This window comes from Mya arenaria, chromosome 1 (assembly GCF_026914265.1).
Source record: "Mya arenaria isolate MELC-2E11 chromosome 1, ASM2691426v1".
Lineage (NCBI taxonomy): Eukaryota > Metazoa > Mollusca > Bivalvia > Myida > Myidae > Mya > Mya arenaria.
The window spans coordinates 23,432,943-23,451,823 of NC_069122.1; the positions used below are offsets into that span (position 1 = coordinate 23,432,943).

General features: G+C 41.2%; 1 protein-coding gene across 1 annotated transcript in view; it reads right to left on the reverse strand.

The window, feature by feature from the left end:
* Positions 1 to 1,427: 1,427 nt before the first annotated feature.
* LOC128206740 (sorcin-like) overlaps positions 1,428 to 18,881 on the reverse strand; it is a 39,775-nt gene continuing 22,321 nt past the window's right edge. The window contains exons 5-9 of the mRNA XM_052909449.1: positions 12,252 to 12,273; positions 12,001 to 12,148; positions 7,812 to 7,949; positions 5,831 to 5,901; positions 1,428 to 2,120 (exon numbers count right to left, since the gene is read on the reverse strand). Coding sequence (XP_052765409.1) covers positions 2,094 to 2,120; positions 5,831 to 5,901; positions 7,812 to 7,949; positions 12,001 to 12,148; positions 12,252 to 12,273 — 406 coding nt within the window. The 3' untranslated portion in view covers positions 1,428 to 2,093. The remainder of the gene's footprint in view (positions 2,121 to 5,830; positions 5,902 to 7,811; positions 7,950 to 12,000; positions 12,149 to 12,251; positions 12,274 to 18,881) is intronic.

Sequence of the window (18,881 nt, forward strand, 5' to 3'; positions counted from 1 at the left end):
TTCGTTATTAACGATGTGTTAGCTTTCTCGAGTAAAAGCACGTTAGATAAGTGGTTGGCTAAAAACTTAAAATCAGAATTGAATGTCTAAAATAAACATTGTCATGGACTTGTATGTACCGATGGATGATTACACGACGTAGGAATGCCTACGAAGTCACATCCAGAATCTCGTGGAATTTCAATTCAATTTATGATAATAATCAAAGCGCTAAAAGCGTTTAAAGGCTTTCGGTCTCCCATATTTTTTGAGTATAGTCATGTAATTGTACAACAAATTAATATAAAGATAGTATATGAATGTTCATTAACTACTTCGCAAATACTTCTAGTCTGTTTATTATGATACTCAATTAAATCAAAACCATGGAGAATCGATCACTTGAATTACTCATTGTATATGTGGTATACCCAATTTATACTCAATTTTATATGAAACCTTCTCTGGAAATTTGATTTCATAAACAATGAACTGCCACGAATTCAGCATTAACACATTTTAGTAATCCTACTCTACACTTTAAACATGAGTCGTATTTGATTTTCCACAATGGTGTGTCCTATTAACCAAGTGCATCCAACAAAATGTATTGGACATATTGATAAAGTTTATGTTTATGGTCTATAATGACAGGATCCTCTTGCAAAATTCCTCTATAATTTTAATTGTTAAAATGAATAATATGCATTTAGTAACAGTTAAATGTTGTTAGTATGTACATGTACTTATACAGATAAACGGTTTGATGCGACACAGTCTCAAACTTACAATCTTAATACACTAAAAAACTGTCGAGTAAGAGCCGATTTAAGGCTATTTTAAACAAAGAAACTAATTTCCGGGGGAAAAAAATGTCCGACACCGATGATCAAGATTCTATTTTAAACCGAAAGTTCTAGATCCCCGGCCGCGAGAATTTCAAAATGTAAACACAGATACCTACATGTATTTATTTTGATTCAGTAAGCGTTCGTTTTGAAACATTTTGCGTATTCTGCGTTTTTGTAAGATTTCAATTGCAAATACACAGCCTATACACAGCCTATTTGCACTATTCCGAACTACATGTTATTATGAATACCCATTAAAGCGCTACTTTCGCAAGCTCAGCACCATAACTATTAAAGCAGATTGGTGTTAAATTATATTGTTTACCACATATAACAGCGCTGAGTTGATATGCCCGTTTGCGCATTAATTCGTCAAACAATAAACAAAATTATTTCGATCTGCCGATGGTAGATTCCGATTTACGGCTAAAAAAATCTGCAGTCCTAGCGGCCCCAAAACACTGTCACTTGGCACTCTAAAACATAGCCTTGTGTTAAATATAAGAATTATAAAACGTAAAATAGTATGAGTTGAAGTTTCGACTGTTTACATTGCCCCTGTCGCAACGTTGTATATTCTGTAACACAATATTCATAGTAGCGAACGCAATTTAATAACAAGGTAACATTCAAATGCGGCCAAAGAAGAAACGCGTGTTCTTTACACAAACTATTGAGGTAATTGAAAAAACACACAACAATACATTGTAGGTAAAATAATGTAAATACAGTTGCATTTTATAAATAAACAACCTCACATACACCAGATGACAAGGAAAAATCAAAATCAAGTTTGTTTCTGTCTGCCTGTTTTTTTTCCAAGTTTTATTTTACTCACAATGTTTTGATCACAACTTTACACGGATGCTATATATATTTAAACGATAATTGACAAACTCAAAAATATAAGACGTCTAACACATTTAGGAGCATTGTAGAACTGTTGTACATGATTCATGACAGATCAGAACCTTTGTCGTATATATAGACCACGTAATGGTGTAACGGGACATGATACTATTCACTCCATTCATGATCAGCTTGATTAAACTGTGAGCGCATGTAAGTGTATTTTTAGGTTAAAGATCAAATTATGATGTGATAATTATGATAAGTCTGAAAATGTAAAAATGTAGTTCGATTGCAAGTTCCAGAAGAATTGAGACTGAAGGAACTACGCTAGCAATACGTTTGTGCCTGTCAGTTTCAGCAATATGTCTGTCGGTGTTGGTTTCTTATCCCTTTCGAGTAACTGGCGTTCACTTATAAACACATGACGCATCGTAAAAACTGAAAATAGACAATCAATGCGATTTTCAATGATAAATTAACTCTAACATTAACACTTATCTCTTTTACAAAACGGCATTTGAACAATAGGACACCTGTGTATGTTAACAAACTGTGAGAAGTATATGTATTTCACATACAGTACTTAATAGCTGGAGTTCATCTGCATAGATTTATTGAAAAAAACTGCTTTCCACTATAATACGTTTAGCATGTATTTACAAAGACTGTTTAGAATAATCTAGATATTTATATATTCCATGTATGGAAAACTAAACAAGATATTTATAGAAATTGAGAGATAATTCCTGATGTACTGTAGCATTAATTTTTGGCAAACTTCTCCGATTTGGAGTCTTACAAATATTTATCAGTTTCACCAATGCTTAAAAAATATAACGTCTTGGGTTTCATTAAATTATTCAGTGATGATTACGTTTCAACGTTTTACGGGTATAATTCTGAAAGTGTTGTTGGATTTAAATAGTGCGTTCAATATATCATATGGATTCAATTCTTTGGATATTCATAAATACCAGGATCAGTGAAGATATTTTGTGAACACTTGGATTGTTCTTGTTCAAAGTAATAAACTGTTCACATTATTTATTTGAAATAACTCTTGTAAAAGGTTTGTTACTGGTTTCTCTTTCTGTGGTGCGTTTGGTCAGTATTAATAAGCAAGAATTTCTTCCTAATCACTAAGAGAACGTGTGCTGCTCAGTGTCAAGGTAAACTGGTCCCATGTATGTTAATTTACATATGCTGAACTGCGATATCGGGTGACCAATCTATCATGCTTTCTCCGGTGTATACGTTTTCAACGTGCTCTTTACAGTTTTTGCAAACACTTAGACCCAAATATGTGTTTGAAGGGCTACAGTCAACGCAGATTTATTGTACTGTGGACTTTTTATGAATATTTTGGTGTTCTATCATCTCTTTACAGGTACGTTTTCATATAAACTCCTCATACACTTTTGAATGGTTATTTAGTAGCTTAATTTCGAAGATTTCCATATTGGAAAACGGGAATTTACAAAGCGACAGTGTTGGCTAAAATATAAATTGGCCTAATACACTTACTTGTTATAGCTGAATGTTAATTTAATGTAAAAATGAGCTAAAATCACATATATGTTGTAATCATAATGGAGGCCAGCTAATTCCGTTTTAAATTGTTTAAAATAAAACGTTTTACATTATACTTTTATAGCTTAGTTTATTTAATTATACATTAAGCAATATGTCCTTGAGTATACAAATGATAAAATATAAATTGCAATACAAATAAGTCATAGCTCACAAGACATGAAAGAATGCATATGAAATGTTTTTGGTACTTCAAACGCTTTATACACATACACTGCCAAATTTCTTTTAACAACAGTTTTTGAGAGGTAAAGCATGTCTTCATGTCTTAAATACGTTCATAAGATTGCAACTCAATAAACTAAACATATTCGGTCTTTAAAAACCATATGCCTAAACCTATACTATTCATGTTTCGGCATAAAAATGACATTCAAGTAAAAAGTGAAATTTGTCTTCAAAAGAGTTTCAAATGTTATAATTGGATAAACAACTTTTAAGCTACAAAAACTGCCTTCAATGATTGTCCAGACAATGCATCATTTTTTTTATAATAACCCCTAGGTGTAACACTCACCAAGGCTCATGGTAGAGTTCCTTTGATTCTGCTTTCGTGTTTTACCAAACTACAAGTTAAGTAGGGGTTAAATTCATATTGCTCATCAACCGTTTTAAGGATGAAACTATGTATTAAACTATCATAATGCAGAAAGAAACTTGGGGTGGATAGGATTTTCGTCTGATGCGTCAAGTTATGTAGTGTAACTTCATAAAAATATTGTGTAGACAGGAGTTATGCCTCTTCACTATAAAATGGCCTGAACAATATTGCGTAAAAGATACTTTTTACATGACATTTTAAAACAAATAATGCGCCGGCGTTACAGAATGTGACTGGTAGTGTGCGGTTAAAATAGTACGATTTGAAAGATCACTTAATATAAATACGTTCATAAGACTGCTACGTAATTGTCGATTTAAAAGCAATGCGAAGAGTCTTAAATAAGTCTTCGTGAGGAACCGAGGCGATTAGGCTGAAAATGGAAATGTGTAGGCTATAAGACCCTGACTTACATTAACTACTTCAAAATTAACAGTCAAAACGTAGGATTAGTTTGATTAATTTTACACTAACAATAAACTAGAGATGAAAGAAATGCTCATATATTCTAGTACATATATCAATTACTGTCGTGAAACTAGCTTATTGTATCAATGTACATTACCTTCTCTTAAGTAATGACAGGCAATTATCGGTAACAGTTTGGGGCCACTCAAAATAAATTTGGATTTGATTTTTAGTGAATAGAATTGTAACTTCGTAAAATCCCGCTTGTCGCGCCTACAGTCTTTTAACGCTTTCAGCGCTTTCATTTCACTAGTAGTGATGCTTTAAGTGCACGTATTTTTGAACACACGCGCACGCGCACACGCACACCCACACGCACACACACACACACGCACACACACACACACACACACACACACACATCATTTGACTGATAGCCCCATATGTTTGTATATGCAACTACAGCTTGTAGCGCAGCTTTGTTTGGTAAAACAAGGGTGAGATCGTTTGCCCGAGTTGGATTTCAAGTGTGAGTTCTAGATCCGTGTGGAAAGTTTTCTAGCTTGTTAAGGAGTTCATTTATGAAGAGCAGATACAGGCAAGTGGACAATATTCCACCCTGGCAGACCGGAATGACGTTGACAGTAAGCCGTTTACTAGTACAGAACAATTTAGACGAGTATAACAGCTTATAATTAATCTCAACATCTTGCATACGAAGAGTTTTAAAAAAGCCGAATGAAATATATTGTCAAAAGCACCGGAAGTGTTGTTATGGAAGACGGCGAGCGGTACTATAGGTTTGAAAATTCCCGGAGAGAGAAAGCTGCTCTAATTGACCCGACACTTTTTTAATATCGACTTTGTGGTGCATAGGAAACTGTCTTTGGTGCTGAGTTAACCATTTTGGAAGTCGACTGTGGAGCAGTTTTTCGAACTCTTCGTAAACGATAAATAGTTGTGTCACTTGGCGGTAACTTTTACGCGCATTTTCGTCTTGTTCGACTTATGCATGGTTACGATTATTCGAATTGTGCAGAACGATGTAAAAACAATGAATTAATCGTCAGATTAAATAACACTTTGAGATAATACTGTCAAGTAGCTCCACCATGAAAGAAGTGTTCATTAACAATTTAGTCGTGGCCGGAGGCCTTTCCCCGTTTTGGCCACAGTGATTTGATGGGAATGAACTCCTGCTTTGGTGTAATTTGACCTGTACAAAGTTTAGTGATATTTAACCTTAAATATTTATTTTTTCTTCAATTCATCTAGCATAATATTACTATGAATAACTGCAGTTTAACAATGTCAGAAAATCTCGAATTGCCTTAATCCTCTATAGTGAAATATAGCCCCGCTTCTTAGCGGCAATGCTTTTTAGATATTCAATTGAGCTTTAAAACTGAACGCATTAGAAATGTGGTTGTAGCTTGTTGTGTTAAGACATTGCCAAGTGAGTGAATGTATATGTCTCTTTATTTAATCTCTGTGGTCTTGCTTTTCCCATACAATGCTTTCCCATGACCTCTGGAAGTTAAATACTTACATCGTCATAGCTAAACATGGTTTGACCCGTCTCGTGACCGCTTGTCAGCCTGTCTCGCTTGCGAAAAGCATCTAAAATAAATGATTCATGTAATGCACTCGATAATAAGAAAATACAAACAAACAAACCAAAAACAACACTTTCTTAGCCATTAACTCAAAACGTGATTGCAAGTTTCAACCTAATAACCTTATAAAGATAACAAACAGGATTTTCCTTTGAAAAAGTGAAATATTTTGCGCCAACGTGGAAGTATCATGACTAAATAATACAAAACTGACCAGGCTTCGAAATACTGAAGCTACACTAGCTTATGTACCTTAGTTCACTTATCATAAATAAACAAACTTGATGTTACAAAACAAAACATCCATAACTACTTTGGAAAACTAAATCTGAACCAGTGTATAAGTAATACATGCTATAACAACTAGATTAAGTATTTAAACAGTCACGGCTAGGCAAAAATATAAAAAATGGGGGGTATGAAATAAGTTGCGAAAAAGGCCAGCATGCTTTAATAAACGTAAAAGTTCAGACACTGACGATTTCCTTATGGTGGCACTGCAAACAGCGTTTTAGTGAATGTATTATTCATAAAAAAAGCAGAAATAGTTTTTGGATTTCCGTCGTTTATGAAAGAATTACACAACGGGACTTCTCATTCTTTTTTCAAATCTTGCTTTGTGGAAAAATATTTTGATAGGCATTGTATAGATCTTTAAAAAAACTGCAGTCGATTGTAGTACAGAATGCTGCCAAGAGCATCGTAGAGCTTTATGAAAAGCATACATTGGCTCATGAATTATATAAAAAAAACAGCAACAGTATAGTCCTTTCAAAATGTTAATTCAGTTAGCCAATACATGCATTTTCAATGTGTCTTTACATGCATTTAACAGAAGTATTCAAATTCTTAATATAGACCAAGCAAGTTTAATCTTTAGTTTAACAAAATAATTCATAGTTTTTTATAAATCGATAGGAATTTTATGTGACATACCTCAAAACTGTTTCCCAGCTTAGCAACATTTTTAGAGATTGATGCTAACAATTTCATGAATTACATTTTTCATCGAAATACTTTTATAACCACATCTTTAAACTTTGAAGTAAATTACTGCCAGACCCTACCCTAGCCATGCGCAATCGTGCTGAAAGTTGAATTAGACGAGCCTTCTTGGATATTTTTTTCCATATATACATATATATTTCTTCCGCAGTTTTTTTCAACACGTTTATTGATCATACATTCTTAGAATTAAGAATTATGCCGGGTCTTTTTTTTAAAAATGTGTAGAAGCATTGTTAATGTCATTCTTTCCGAGTCTGTGCCCATCAACAAAGTACAAGAAATGTTCATATCATTAAAAGAGCTTAACCTGTGTATGCGACATATAATGGATTTAGGATTTTTATTTTGGATCTTGAGAAAACAACTATGGACGAAAAAATGATACAAAAAACCATGTCAGTCAGAATTGAAAATAAACTCGAACATCGTTGATGGTGTAATAATATCTAACAATGTATGATCAGTAATCTGAATGGAAAATATACGTAAGAATTTGTTCACATAAAACATATTAAAGAAGACTCGCCTTGACGTATAAACGTACACCGTCACTTTGACAAGGGGCTGAACCATAGTCTAGTTGCAAAACACTTTGCTGTCAAGCCAGGGACTGCAAGTTCGATCCACCGTCTCACCACTAAAGAAAACATTACTGTCTTCCGGAAGGGAAGTTAAACGGGGGTTCTTTGTGACAATGCTATACACTGTTTCACGTTAAAAAGAGTAGGTCTTACCAGGGTTACATCCTGTCTGTGCACTCACTTTGTTCCAGAACCTACTAACTAGGCGCGACGCCGATGAATAGTCCAGTGATATCGTAAAATGAATGTACACGCACTGGGCTGGCTCCGTTGTATATAAGAACAAAAACTAACTAGTTTAAGCATTCACGCACAAAACAATTACCTGTGTAAGCGCGAAGCCTGACGCACAGAGAAACAAAGTCGTCAAACGCAATTAATGTCCTTATTTGGTGGTTTACTGCATGTGCCCGCGAGTATCGCTTCAGAAGTGTTGTCATTACTTCAGGGCTTATCCTGTAACCTGAAATCACATAGGGTTTACCATAGTGGAAATACAGGAAACTCTAATTGATGATCACACCATTCTTTCATTGTTGTCATTGTAGTGACGCGTTTTACTTTCCATGATATTAACAATACTGTTAGAAACATAAATACTGGTTGATGATAGGGTTACATTCGCAGACAGAACCATAAACGTCATATGCATCCGGGCGTCATCTTTCTGGAATAACGTTGCGACTAACAATACGTTCTGGCGACAATGTGATTATATATAAAGGTCGTCAACTAGACTAGAATCTATAGATGTTTTCCATCTATAGAGAAAGGAATAAATCAATCGTGTAACATTATTTTATAGGTTTGCATCATGAACATGTGTGTAAGTACTGGCTTATTCACGGCTGTTCATGGTATCACCATCCCCTTTGCTCAAACATTATCGAATTAATACTCTAATAACTTATATTTCACAAGGGATATACCAGTCGACACCATGTAAGACGTACCAGTCGACACCATGTAAAATGTACCAGTCGCGACAGTGTAAGATGTACCAGTCGCGACAGTGTAAGATGTACCAATCGACACCATGTTAGATGTACCAGTCGCGACAGTGTAAGATGTACCAGTCGACACCATGTAAGATGTACCAGTCGACACCATGTTAGATGTACCAGTCGCGACAGTGTAAGATGTACCAGTCGACACCATGTAAGATGTACCAGTCGCGACAGTGTAAGATGTACCAGTCGACCAGTCGACACCATGTAAGATGTACCAGCCGATACCATGTAAGATGTACCAGTCGACACCATGTAAGATGTACCAGTCGACACTATGTAAGATGTACCAGTCGACACCGTGTCATCTGTACCAGTCGCGACAGTGTAAGATCGACAGTGTAAGATGTACCAGTCGACACCATGCAAGATGTACCAGTCGCGACAGTGTAAGATGTACCAGTCGACACCATGTAAGATGTACCAGTCGCGACAGTGTAAGATGTACCAGTCGACACCATGTAAGATGTACCAGTCGACACCGTGTCAGATGTACCAGTCGACACCATGTAAGAATAACAAGTCGACACGGTGTTATCTGTACCAGTCGACACCATGCTAGATGTACCAGTCGACACCGTGTCATCTGTACCAGTCGACACCGTGTAGGATGTACCGGTCGACACCGTGTAAGATGTACCAGTCGACACCGTGTAAGATGTACCTGTCGACACCGTGTAAGATGTACCAGTCGACACAGTGTAATATGTACCAGTCGACAACATGTAAGATGTACCGGTCGAAACCGTGCAAGACGTACCAGTCGACACCGTGTGAGATGTACCGGTCGACACCGTGTAAGATGTACCGGTCGCCACCATGTAAGATGTAGAAGTCGCCACCATGTAAGATGTACCAGTCGACACCGTGTAAGATGTACCGGTCGACACCGTGTAAGATGTACCGGTCGACACCGTGTCAGATGTACAAGTCGCCACCATGTAATATGTACCAGTCGACACCGTATAAGAAGTACCAGTCGCCACCATGTATGATGTACCAGTCGACACCGTGTAAGATGTACCAGTCGACACCTTGTCAGATGTACCAGTCGCCACCGTGTAAGATGTACCAGTCGACACCGTGTAATATGTACCAGTCGACACCGTGTAAGGTGTACCAGTCGACACCATGTAAGATGTACCAGTCGACGTCGTGTAAAAATAACTTTTAGGAGGTATCCCAAACAATGGCCTATGATTTCAGCCTCGGTAAATTTCACATTGACCTGGCCTATACACGCATTTCCTTTTCAAATTATGTTTTTGACATCCATATTATTACTTTTTAGACTATCTGCGCATGCGCTCAGATAGTCTTAAGACCGCAAAATCCCAAGAACTACTTCTTTTCATGTCGTTTTAACCCATTTTTTTGTCTCAATGCTCTCTATGTATAGCAGAATGACGACGAAATCACAAAAATAGATTAGTTGAATTGCGGTCCGAGTATGAGTTCTTGCTTGTTCGGCTATTTCCGCGCTGTATTTGTGTATGGATCCCGGCGTTTTATTTTTAGGAGAATATAACTATTTTTAGATCGTTATATTTATCAGATTAATGTGGGTCAATAAAATGGAGGCTTTTGTAGGAAGGTAACATACTGATATTCTCTCTGAGTTTAGCCCAAGATGTTCTAAAAAAAATTACCGACCGGAAATGTCCCTTCGCCTGCAGGGTTTGTTATTATAACCTGGCGTGACCCTGAAGCACGCTTAATTGTAATGGTGTATTTTTGATATTACTTTTATGAGATAAGAAACAAAAATGATTGTGTGAAAGTCAAAATAGTTGTATCTCAGGTTTCGCGTTGCTAATGCTTTAAATACTATGATTTGCCTGCTATACAATAAGAAAATACTATTCATTCTATGATTTTAGGCGTATACTTTTCTAATAAGATGTTTTCATTTTTTTGCGTAAAAGCTTCGTTCCAGAGAAATCTAGGCATATTTTTGGACATAAGGCTTTCAATTTATTCTAACACCCATGCCCTGATACGACTGTGAGTTATGCATACGTTTGATGAAGCAAAGTAGTTCGGATTTAACCTGTAAAACATCCATAGAGTGAAAAGCATTCATAACAGCACTAGTATTATTTCTATACAGATACTTACATAAAACATAAATAACATTTATTTATTAATAAAACTTGAAAAAGCACAATCATATTCCCATTCTTAGAACAGACAATTTCCAATAATCTAAAAATAGTTTGAACTACATTAACTGACCGATTTTCTAAAAATAGTTTCTACATACATTAAATGACCACATGTTTGTCCTCATCGCGGGAAAACGACCATCTCATAAGCTCTGCATTTTGATAGGAATTATTGTTAAAGTTGCTCGTAAAAATAAAATCTTTTTCCTTAAACAATTAAAACGTGTATGTTTATAAAACTTGCCTAACGTATGATATCAAATCAAAGCACCGAAAAACATTTAGAAGCGATTGAAAGGGGCATGCATTGTAACTTTAAATACATGAGGATACGTCGACTGGTAATCGATAAGCTGTGCACTTCGAATGGAATTATTGCTGAAGTTGTTTGTAAAAAAATGATTTTCCTTAAACAAAACGTGTATGTTCATAAAAGGAAATGATATATATGACGGCGCGTTATGGTGACAGAAGTTTCCAGTCAGCATCAGCTAAGTTATGGAATGCCCTCCCATCTGACATTAGAGACTGTAACACCTTGCAAAGTTTTAAGAAGGCTCTGAAAACTCACTATTTTATACAGTATTATGGACGATAAGTGTTTTATTATTTTATTTCCGAGTGCATAGATCTATCCGGGATTTAACTGCTTGTTGTTACTTTATCTTTAAATTTTATTGGTTTTCACTAACTCTGAAATTATTATTCTATTATTTTAAAGTTATTTCAAACATTTTATATTATATTAATTTTGTACATATGTACTATGCATAAACACTTTGTTTTAATTGACTAGCGTTAATATTGTTATAAGCATTTAAGTTTGTCTATTGTTTTATATTACATTGTAAAGCACTTTTGAACATATTTTATGTATGAAAAGAGATCTATAGAAATATGGTATATAATAATGATGTATTGTATTTTCCTATCGTATGATATATAATTAAATCAACGAAAACCCTTTAGAAACGATTGAAAAGGGCATGCATTGTAACATTTAATACATGGGGATGGGGGATTACGACGATTGAAGTGGCAATTACATAAACAAAATGACATAAGACGCCATAAATAGATATTGATATGTTTGTTTCCTCGCCCAGTGTGGGCACAAGCGCTCTTGGCACTCGGCACATTTTTCACTTTTATCTATGTGCCTTTTCACCCATTCCCATTGTTCAAATAAAATTTGCAACTCTCACATATTTGCCCGCATATAGTCTGTCAGCGCCTCGCGCTTAGATTTGTTAATATCGTGAAATTTCTATGGACGACCCTGCTTTGGATTGCGTCAACAGCCATTTATTCATGTGTGATACAAAAAAAACGCGTCGCATACCAAAGGCCTTGATGACGTTTGCGAGCTCGCATGACTCGATGAAGCCCGACCTGTCGGCGTCAAACTGGCGGAACATGTTGTGCCATGCCAGCAGGCAGCGCTGAAGCTCCATAAACTCCGCCCACTGCATGAATCCATCCGGGTTACGCTGGGAGGGAATGGTTAAGGAACTTTGTGTGTATGATAGAACTGTCTGAATTCATGTATAAAACAAACACAGCATTAATACTATAAATATTAATAAAGGATACATCCAACATCGCCATCAATACGCTGAAAATCAAACATCAGTAGTTTAACGTACATACTAGTTGTGTATATAGACATAACCAGAGCACCAGTCTTGTTTCAATATTACTATTATCGTGACTTGCCACGTCTGCAGTATCTCTCACATTATTTTGATTATTGTTTAACCACAATCGGGGCTATCAGCACCAACATTCTACTTCTGGCACGCTATATGAAATATGTACTTTGATAACGTTTTTTTCTTCTAAAAGAAATTATGGTGGTCGACTTTTGGGATTGAATTCATAAATACCCACTACTACTACTACTACTCATAATTCCTGGGCCCGTGGTAACAAACACTCAACACTGTATAGTGTATTGTAATTTATCGTTCTTTTCCATGTTAACCTTACTATCTTGAAATCACGCACACATATTTTGTGAATGCAATTTCAATTCAATTTATTTCATATTTAAAATTTGTCTACAGACCGTTCGTAAACGTGGGTTCTGGCCAGTAGTGGTGAAACAGACCGTTCATAAACGTGGGCCCTGACCAGTAAATGTGGGCCTTGGCCAGAAGTGGTAAAACAGACCGTTCGTAAACGTGGGCCCTGGCCAGTAGTGGTGAAACAGACCGTTCGTAAACGTGGGCCATGGCCAGTAGTGGTGAAACAGACCGTTCGTAAACGTGGGCCCTGGCCAATAGTGGTGAAACAGACCGTTCGTAAACGTGGGCCCTGCCCAATAGTGGTGAAACAGACCGTTCGTAAAAGTGGGCCCTGGCCAATAGTGGTGAAACAGACCGTTCGTAAACGTGGGCCCTGGCCAATAGTGGTGAAACAGACCGTTCGTAAACGTGGGCCCTGGCCAATAGTGGTGAAACAGACCGTTCGTAAACGTGGGCCCTGACCAATAGTGGTAAAACAGACCGTTCGTAAACGTGGGCCCTGACCTGGGCCCTAGCCAGTAGTGGTGAAACAGACCGTTCGTAAACGTGAGCCCTGGCCAGTAGTGGTAAAACAGACCGTTCGTAAACGTGGGCCCTGGCCAATAGTGGTGAAACAGACCGTTCGTAAATGTGGGCCCTGGCCAATAGTGGTGAAACAGACCGTTCGTAAACGTGGGCCCTGGCCAATAGTGGTGAAACAGACCGTTCGTAAATGTTGGCCCTGGCCAATAGTGGTGAAACAGACCGTTCGTAAACGTGGGCCCTGGCCAATGGTGGTGAAACAGACCGTTCGTAAACGTGGGCCCTGGCCAATAGTGGTGAAACAGGCCGTTCGTAAACGTTGGCCCTGGCCAATAGTGGTGAAACAGACCGTTCGTAAACGTGGGCCCTGGCCAATAGTGGTGAAACAGACCGTTCGTAAACGTGTGCCCTGGCCAATAGTGGTGAAATAGACCGTTCGTAAACGTGTGCCCTGGCCAATAGTGGTGAAATAGACCGTTCGTAAACGTGGGCCCTGGCCAGTAGTGGTGAAACAGACCGTTCGTAAACGTGGGCCCTGACCAGTAGTGGTCAAACAGACCGTTCGTTAACGTGGGCCCTGGCCAATAGTGGTAAAACAGACCGTTCGTAAAAGTGAGCCCTGGCCAATAGTGGTGAAACAGACCGTTCGTAAAAGTGAGCCCTGGCCAATAGTGGTGAAACAGACCGTTCGTAAAAGTGAGCCCTGGCCAATAGTGGTGAAACAGACCGTTCGTAAAATAAAGCCCTGGCCAATAGTGGTGAAACAGACCGTTCGCAAACGTGGGCCCTGGCCAATAGTGATGAAACAGACCGTTCGCAAACGTGGGCCCTGGCCAAAAGTGGTGAAACAGACCGTTCGCAAACGTGGGCCCTGACCAATAGTGGTGAAACAGACCGTCGCAAACGTAGGCCCTGGCCAATGGTGGTGAAACAGACCGTGCGTAAACGTGGGCTCTAGCCAATAGTGGTAAAACAGACCGTTCGTAAACGTGGGCCCTGACCAATAGTGGTGAAACAGACCATTCGTAAACGTGGGCCCTGGCCAATAGTGGTGAAACAGATCGTTCGAAAACTTGGGCCCTGGCCAATATAGCCACTAGTGGTGAAACAGACCGTTCGTAAACGTGAGCCCTGACCAATAGTGGTGAAACAGACCGTTCGTAAACGTGGGCCCTGATCAATAGTGGTGAAACAGACCGTTCATAAACGTGGGCCCTGACCAGTAGTGGTGAAACAGACCGTTCGTAAACGTGGGCCCTGGCCAATAGTGATAAAACAGACCGTTCGTAAACGTGGGCCCTGGCCAATAGTGGTGAAACAGACAGTTCGTAAACGTGGGCCCTGGCCAATAGTGGTGAACCAGTACGTTCGTAAACGTGGTCCCTGACCAATAGTGGTGAAACAGACCGTTCGTAAACGTGGGCCCTGGCCAATAGTGGTGAAACAGACCGTTCGTAAACGTGTGCCCTGGACAATAGTGGTAAAACAGACCGTTCGTAAAAGTGGGCCCTGACCAATAGTGGTGAAACAGACCGTTCGTAAAAGTGGGTCCTGGACAATAGTGGTGAAACAGACCGTTCGTAAACGTGGGCCCTGACCAATAGTGGTGAAACAGACCGTTCGTAAAAGTGGGCCCTGGCCAAAAGTGGTGAAACAGACCGTTCGTAAACGTGAGCCCTTGGCAATAGTGGTGAAACAGACCGTTCGTAAAAGTGAGCCCTGGCCAATAGTGGTGAAACAGACCGTTCGTAAAAGTGAGCCCTGCCCAATAGTGGTGAAACAGACCGTTCGTAAAAGTGAGCCCTGGCCAATAGTGGTGAAACAGACCGTTCGTAAACGTGGGCCCTGGCCAATAGTGGTGAAACAGACCGTTCGTAAACGTGGGCCCTGACCAATAGTGGTAAAACAGACCGTTCGTAAACGTGGGCCCTGACCTGGGCCCTAGCCAGTAGTGGTGAAACAGACCGTTCGTAAACGTGAGCCCTGGCCAGTAGTGGTAAAACAGACCGTTCGTAAACGTGGGCCCTGGCCAATAGTGGTGAAACAGACCGTTCGTAAATGTGGGCCCTGGCCAATAGTGGTGAAACAGACCGTTCGTAAACGTGGGCCCTGGCCAATAGTGGTGAAACAGACCGTTCGTAAATGTTGGCCCTGGCCAATAGTGGTGAAACAGACCGTTCGTAAACGTGGGCCCTGGCCAATGGTGGTGAAACAGACCGTTCGTAAACGTGGGCCCTGGCCAATAGTGGTGAAACAGGCCGTTCGTAAACGTGGGCCCTGGCCAATAGTGGTGAAACAGACCGTTCGTAAAAGTGAGCCCTGGCCAATAGTGGTGAAACAGACCGTTCGCAAACGTGGGCCCTGGCCAATAGTGATGAAACAGACCGTTCGGAAACGTTGGCCCTGGCCTATAGTGGTGAAACAGACCGTACGCAAACGAGGGCCCTGGCCAATAGTGGTGAAACAGACCGTTCGCAAAGGTAGGCCCTGGCCAATAGTGGTGAAACAGACCGTTCGCAAACGTGGGCCCTGGCCAATAGTGATGAAACAGACCGTTCGCAAACGTGGGCCCTGGCCAATAGTGGTGAAACAGACCGTGCGGTAAAGTGGGCTCTGGCCAATAGTGGTGAAACAGACCGTTAGTAAACGTGAGCCCTGGCCAATAGTGGTGAAACGGACCGTTCGTAAACGTGGGCCCTGACCAATAGTGGTGAAACAGACCGTTCATAAACGTGGGCCCTGACCAGTAGTGGTGAAACAGACCGTTCGTAAACGTGGGCCCTGGCCAATAGTGGTGAAACAGACCGTCCGTAAACGTGGGCCCTGACCAATAGTGGTGAAACAGACCGTTCGTAAAAGTGGGCCCTGGCCTAAAGTGGTGAAACAGACCGTTCGTAAACGAGAGCCCTTGCCATTAGTGGTGAAACAGACCGTTCGTAAAAGTGAGCCCTGGCCAATAGTGGTGAAACAGACCATTCGTAAAAGTGAGCCCTGGCCAATAGCGGTGAAACAGACCGTTCGTAAAAGTGAGCCCTGGCCAATAGTGGTGAAACAGACCGTTCGCAAACGTGGGCCCTGGCCAATAGTGGTGAAACAGACCGTTCGCAAACGTTGGCCCTGGCCAATAGTGGTGAAACAGACTGTACGCAAACGAGGGCCCTGGCCAATAGTGGTGAAACAGACCGTTCGCAAACGTAGGCCCTGGCCAATAGTGGTGAAACAGACCGTTCGCAAACGTGGGCCCTGGCCAATAGTGATGAAACAGACCGTTCGCAAACGTGGGCCCTGGCCAATAGTGGTAAAACAGACCGTTAGTAAACGTGGGCTCTAGCCAATAGTGGTGAAACAGACCGTTCGCAAACGTGGGCCCTGGCCAATAGTGATGAAACAGACCGTTCGCAAACGTGGGCCCTGGCCAATAGTGGTAAAACAGGCCGTTAGTAAACGTGGGCTCTAGCCAATAGTGGTAAAACAGACCGTTCGTAAAAGTTGGCCCTGGCCAATAGTGATGAAACAGACCGTTCGCAAACGTGGGCCCTGGCCAATAGTGGTAAAACAGGCCGTTAGTAAACGTGGGCTCTAGCCAATAGTGGTAAAACAGACCGTTAGTAAACGTGGGCTCTAGCCAATAGTGGTAAAACAGACCGTTCATAAAAGTTGGCCCTGGCCAATAGTTGTGAAACAGACCGTTCGTAAACGTGGGCTCTGGCCAATAATGGTAAAACAGACCGTTCGTAAACGTGGGCCCTGGCCAATAGTGGTGAAACAGACCGTTAGTAAACGTGGGCTCTAGCCAATAGTGGTAAAACAGACCGTTCGTAAAAGTTGGCCCTGGCCAATAGTGGTGAAACAGACCGTTCGTAAACGTGGGCTCTGGCCAATAGTGGTGAAACAGACCGTTCGTAAACGTGGGCCCTGGCCAATAGTGGTAAAACAGACCGTTCGTAAAAGTTGGCCCTGGCCAATAGTGGTGAAACAGACCGTTCGTAAACGTGGGCTCTGGCCAATAGTGGTAAAACAGACCGTAAGTAAACGTGGGCTCTAGCCAATAGTGGTAAAACAGACCGTTCGTAAAAGTTGGCCCTGGCCAATAGTGGTGAAACAGACCGTTCGTAAACGTGGGCCCTGACCAATAGTGGTGAAACAGACCGTTCGTAAAAGTGGGCCCTGGCCAAAAGTGGTGAAACAGACCGTTCGTAAACGTGAGCCCTTGGCAATAGTGGTGAAACAGACCGTTCGTAAAAGTGAGCCCTGGCCAATAGTGGTGAAACAGACCGTTCGTAAAAGTGAGCCCTGCCCAATAGTGGTGAAACAGACCGTTCGTAAAAGTGAGCCCTGGCCAATAGTGGTGAAACAGACCGTTCGCAAACGTGGGCCCTGGCCAATAGTGATGAAACAGACCGTTCGGAAACGTTGGCCCTGGCCTATAGTGGTGAAACAGACCGTACGCAAACGAGGGCCCTGGCCAATAGTGGTGAAACAGACCGTTCGCAAAGGTAGGCCCTGGCCAATAGTGGTGAAACAGACCGTTCGCAAACGTGGGCCCTGGCCAATAGTGATGAAACAGACCGTTCGCAAACGTGGGCCCTGGCCAATAGTGGTGAAACAGACCGTGCGGTAAAGTGGGCTCTGGCCAATAGTGGTGAAACAGACCGTTAGTAAACGTGAGCCCTGGCCAATAGTGGTGAAACGGACCGTTCGTAAACGTGGGCCCTGACCAATAGTGGTGAAACAGACCGTTCATAAACGTGGGCCCTGACCAGTAGTGGTGAAACAGACCGTTCGTAAACGTGGGCCCTGGCCAATAGTGGTGAAACAGACCGTCCGTAAACGTGGGCCCTGACCAATAGTGGTGAAACAGACCGTTCGTAAAAGTGGGCCCTGGCCAAAAGTGGTGAAACAGACCGTTCGTAAACGAGAGCCCTTGCCATTAGTGGTGAAACAGACCGTTCGTAAAAGTGAGCCCTGGCCAATAGTGGTGAAACAGACCATTCGTAAAAGTGAGCCCTGGCCAATAGCGGTGAAACAGACCGTTCGTTAAAGTGAGCCCTGGCCAATAGTGGTGAAACAGACCGTTCGCAAACGTGGGCCCTGGCCAATAGTGGTGAAACAGACCGTTCGCAAACGTTGGCCCTGGCCAATAGTGGTGAAACAGACTGTACGCAAACGAGGGCCCTGGCCAATAGTGGTGAAACAGACCGTTCGCAAACGTAGGCCCTGGCCAATAGTGGTGAAACAGACCGTTCGCATACGTGGGCCCTGGCCAATAGTGATGAAACAGACCGTTCGCAAACGTGGGCCCTGGCCAATAGTGGTAAAACAGACCGTTAGTAAACGTGGGCTCTAGCCAATAGTGGTGAAACAGACCGTTCGCAAACGTGGGCCCTGGCCAATAGTGATGAAACAGACCGTTCGCAAACGTGGGCCCTGGCCAATAGTGGTAAAACAGGCCGTTAGTAAACGTGGGCTCTAGCCAATAGTGGTAAAACAGACCGTTCGTAAAAGTTGGCCCTGGCCAATAGTGATGAAACAGACCGTTCGCAAACGTGGGCCCTGGCCAATAGTGGTAAAACAGGCCGTTAGTAAACGTGGGCTCTAGCCAATAGTGGTAAAACAGACCGTTAGTAACCGTGGGCTCTAGCCAATAGTGGTAAAACAGACCGTTCATAAAAGT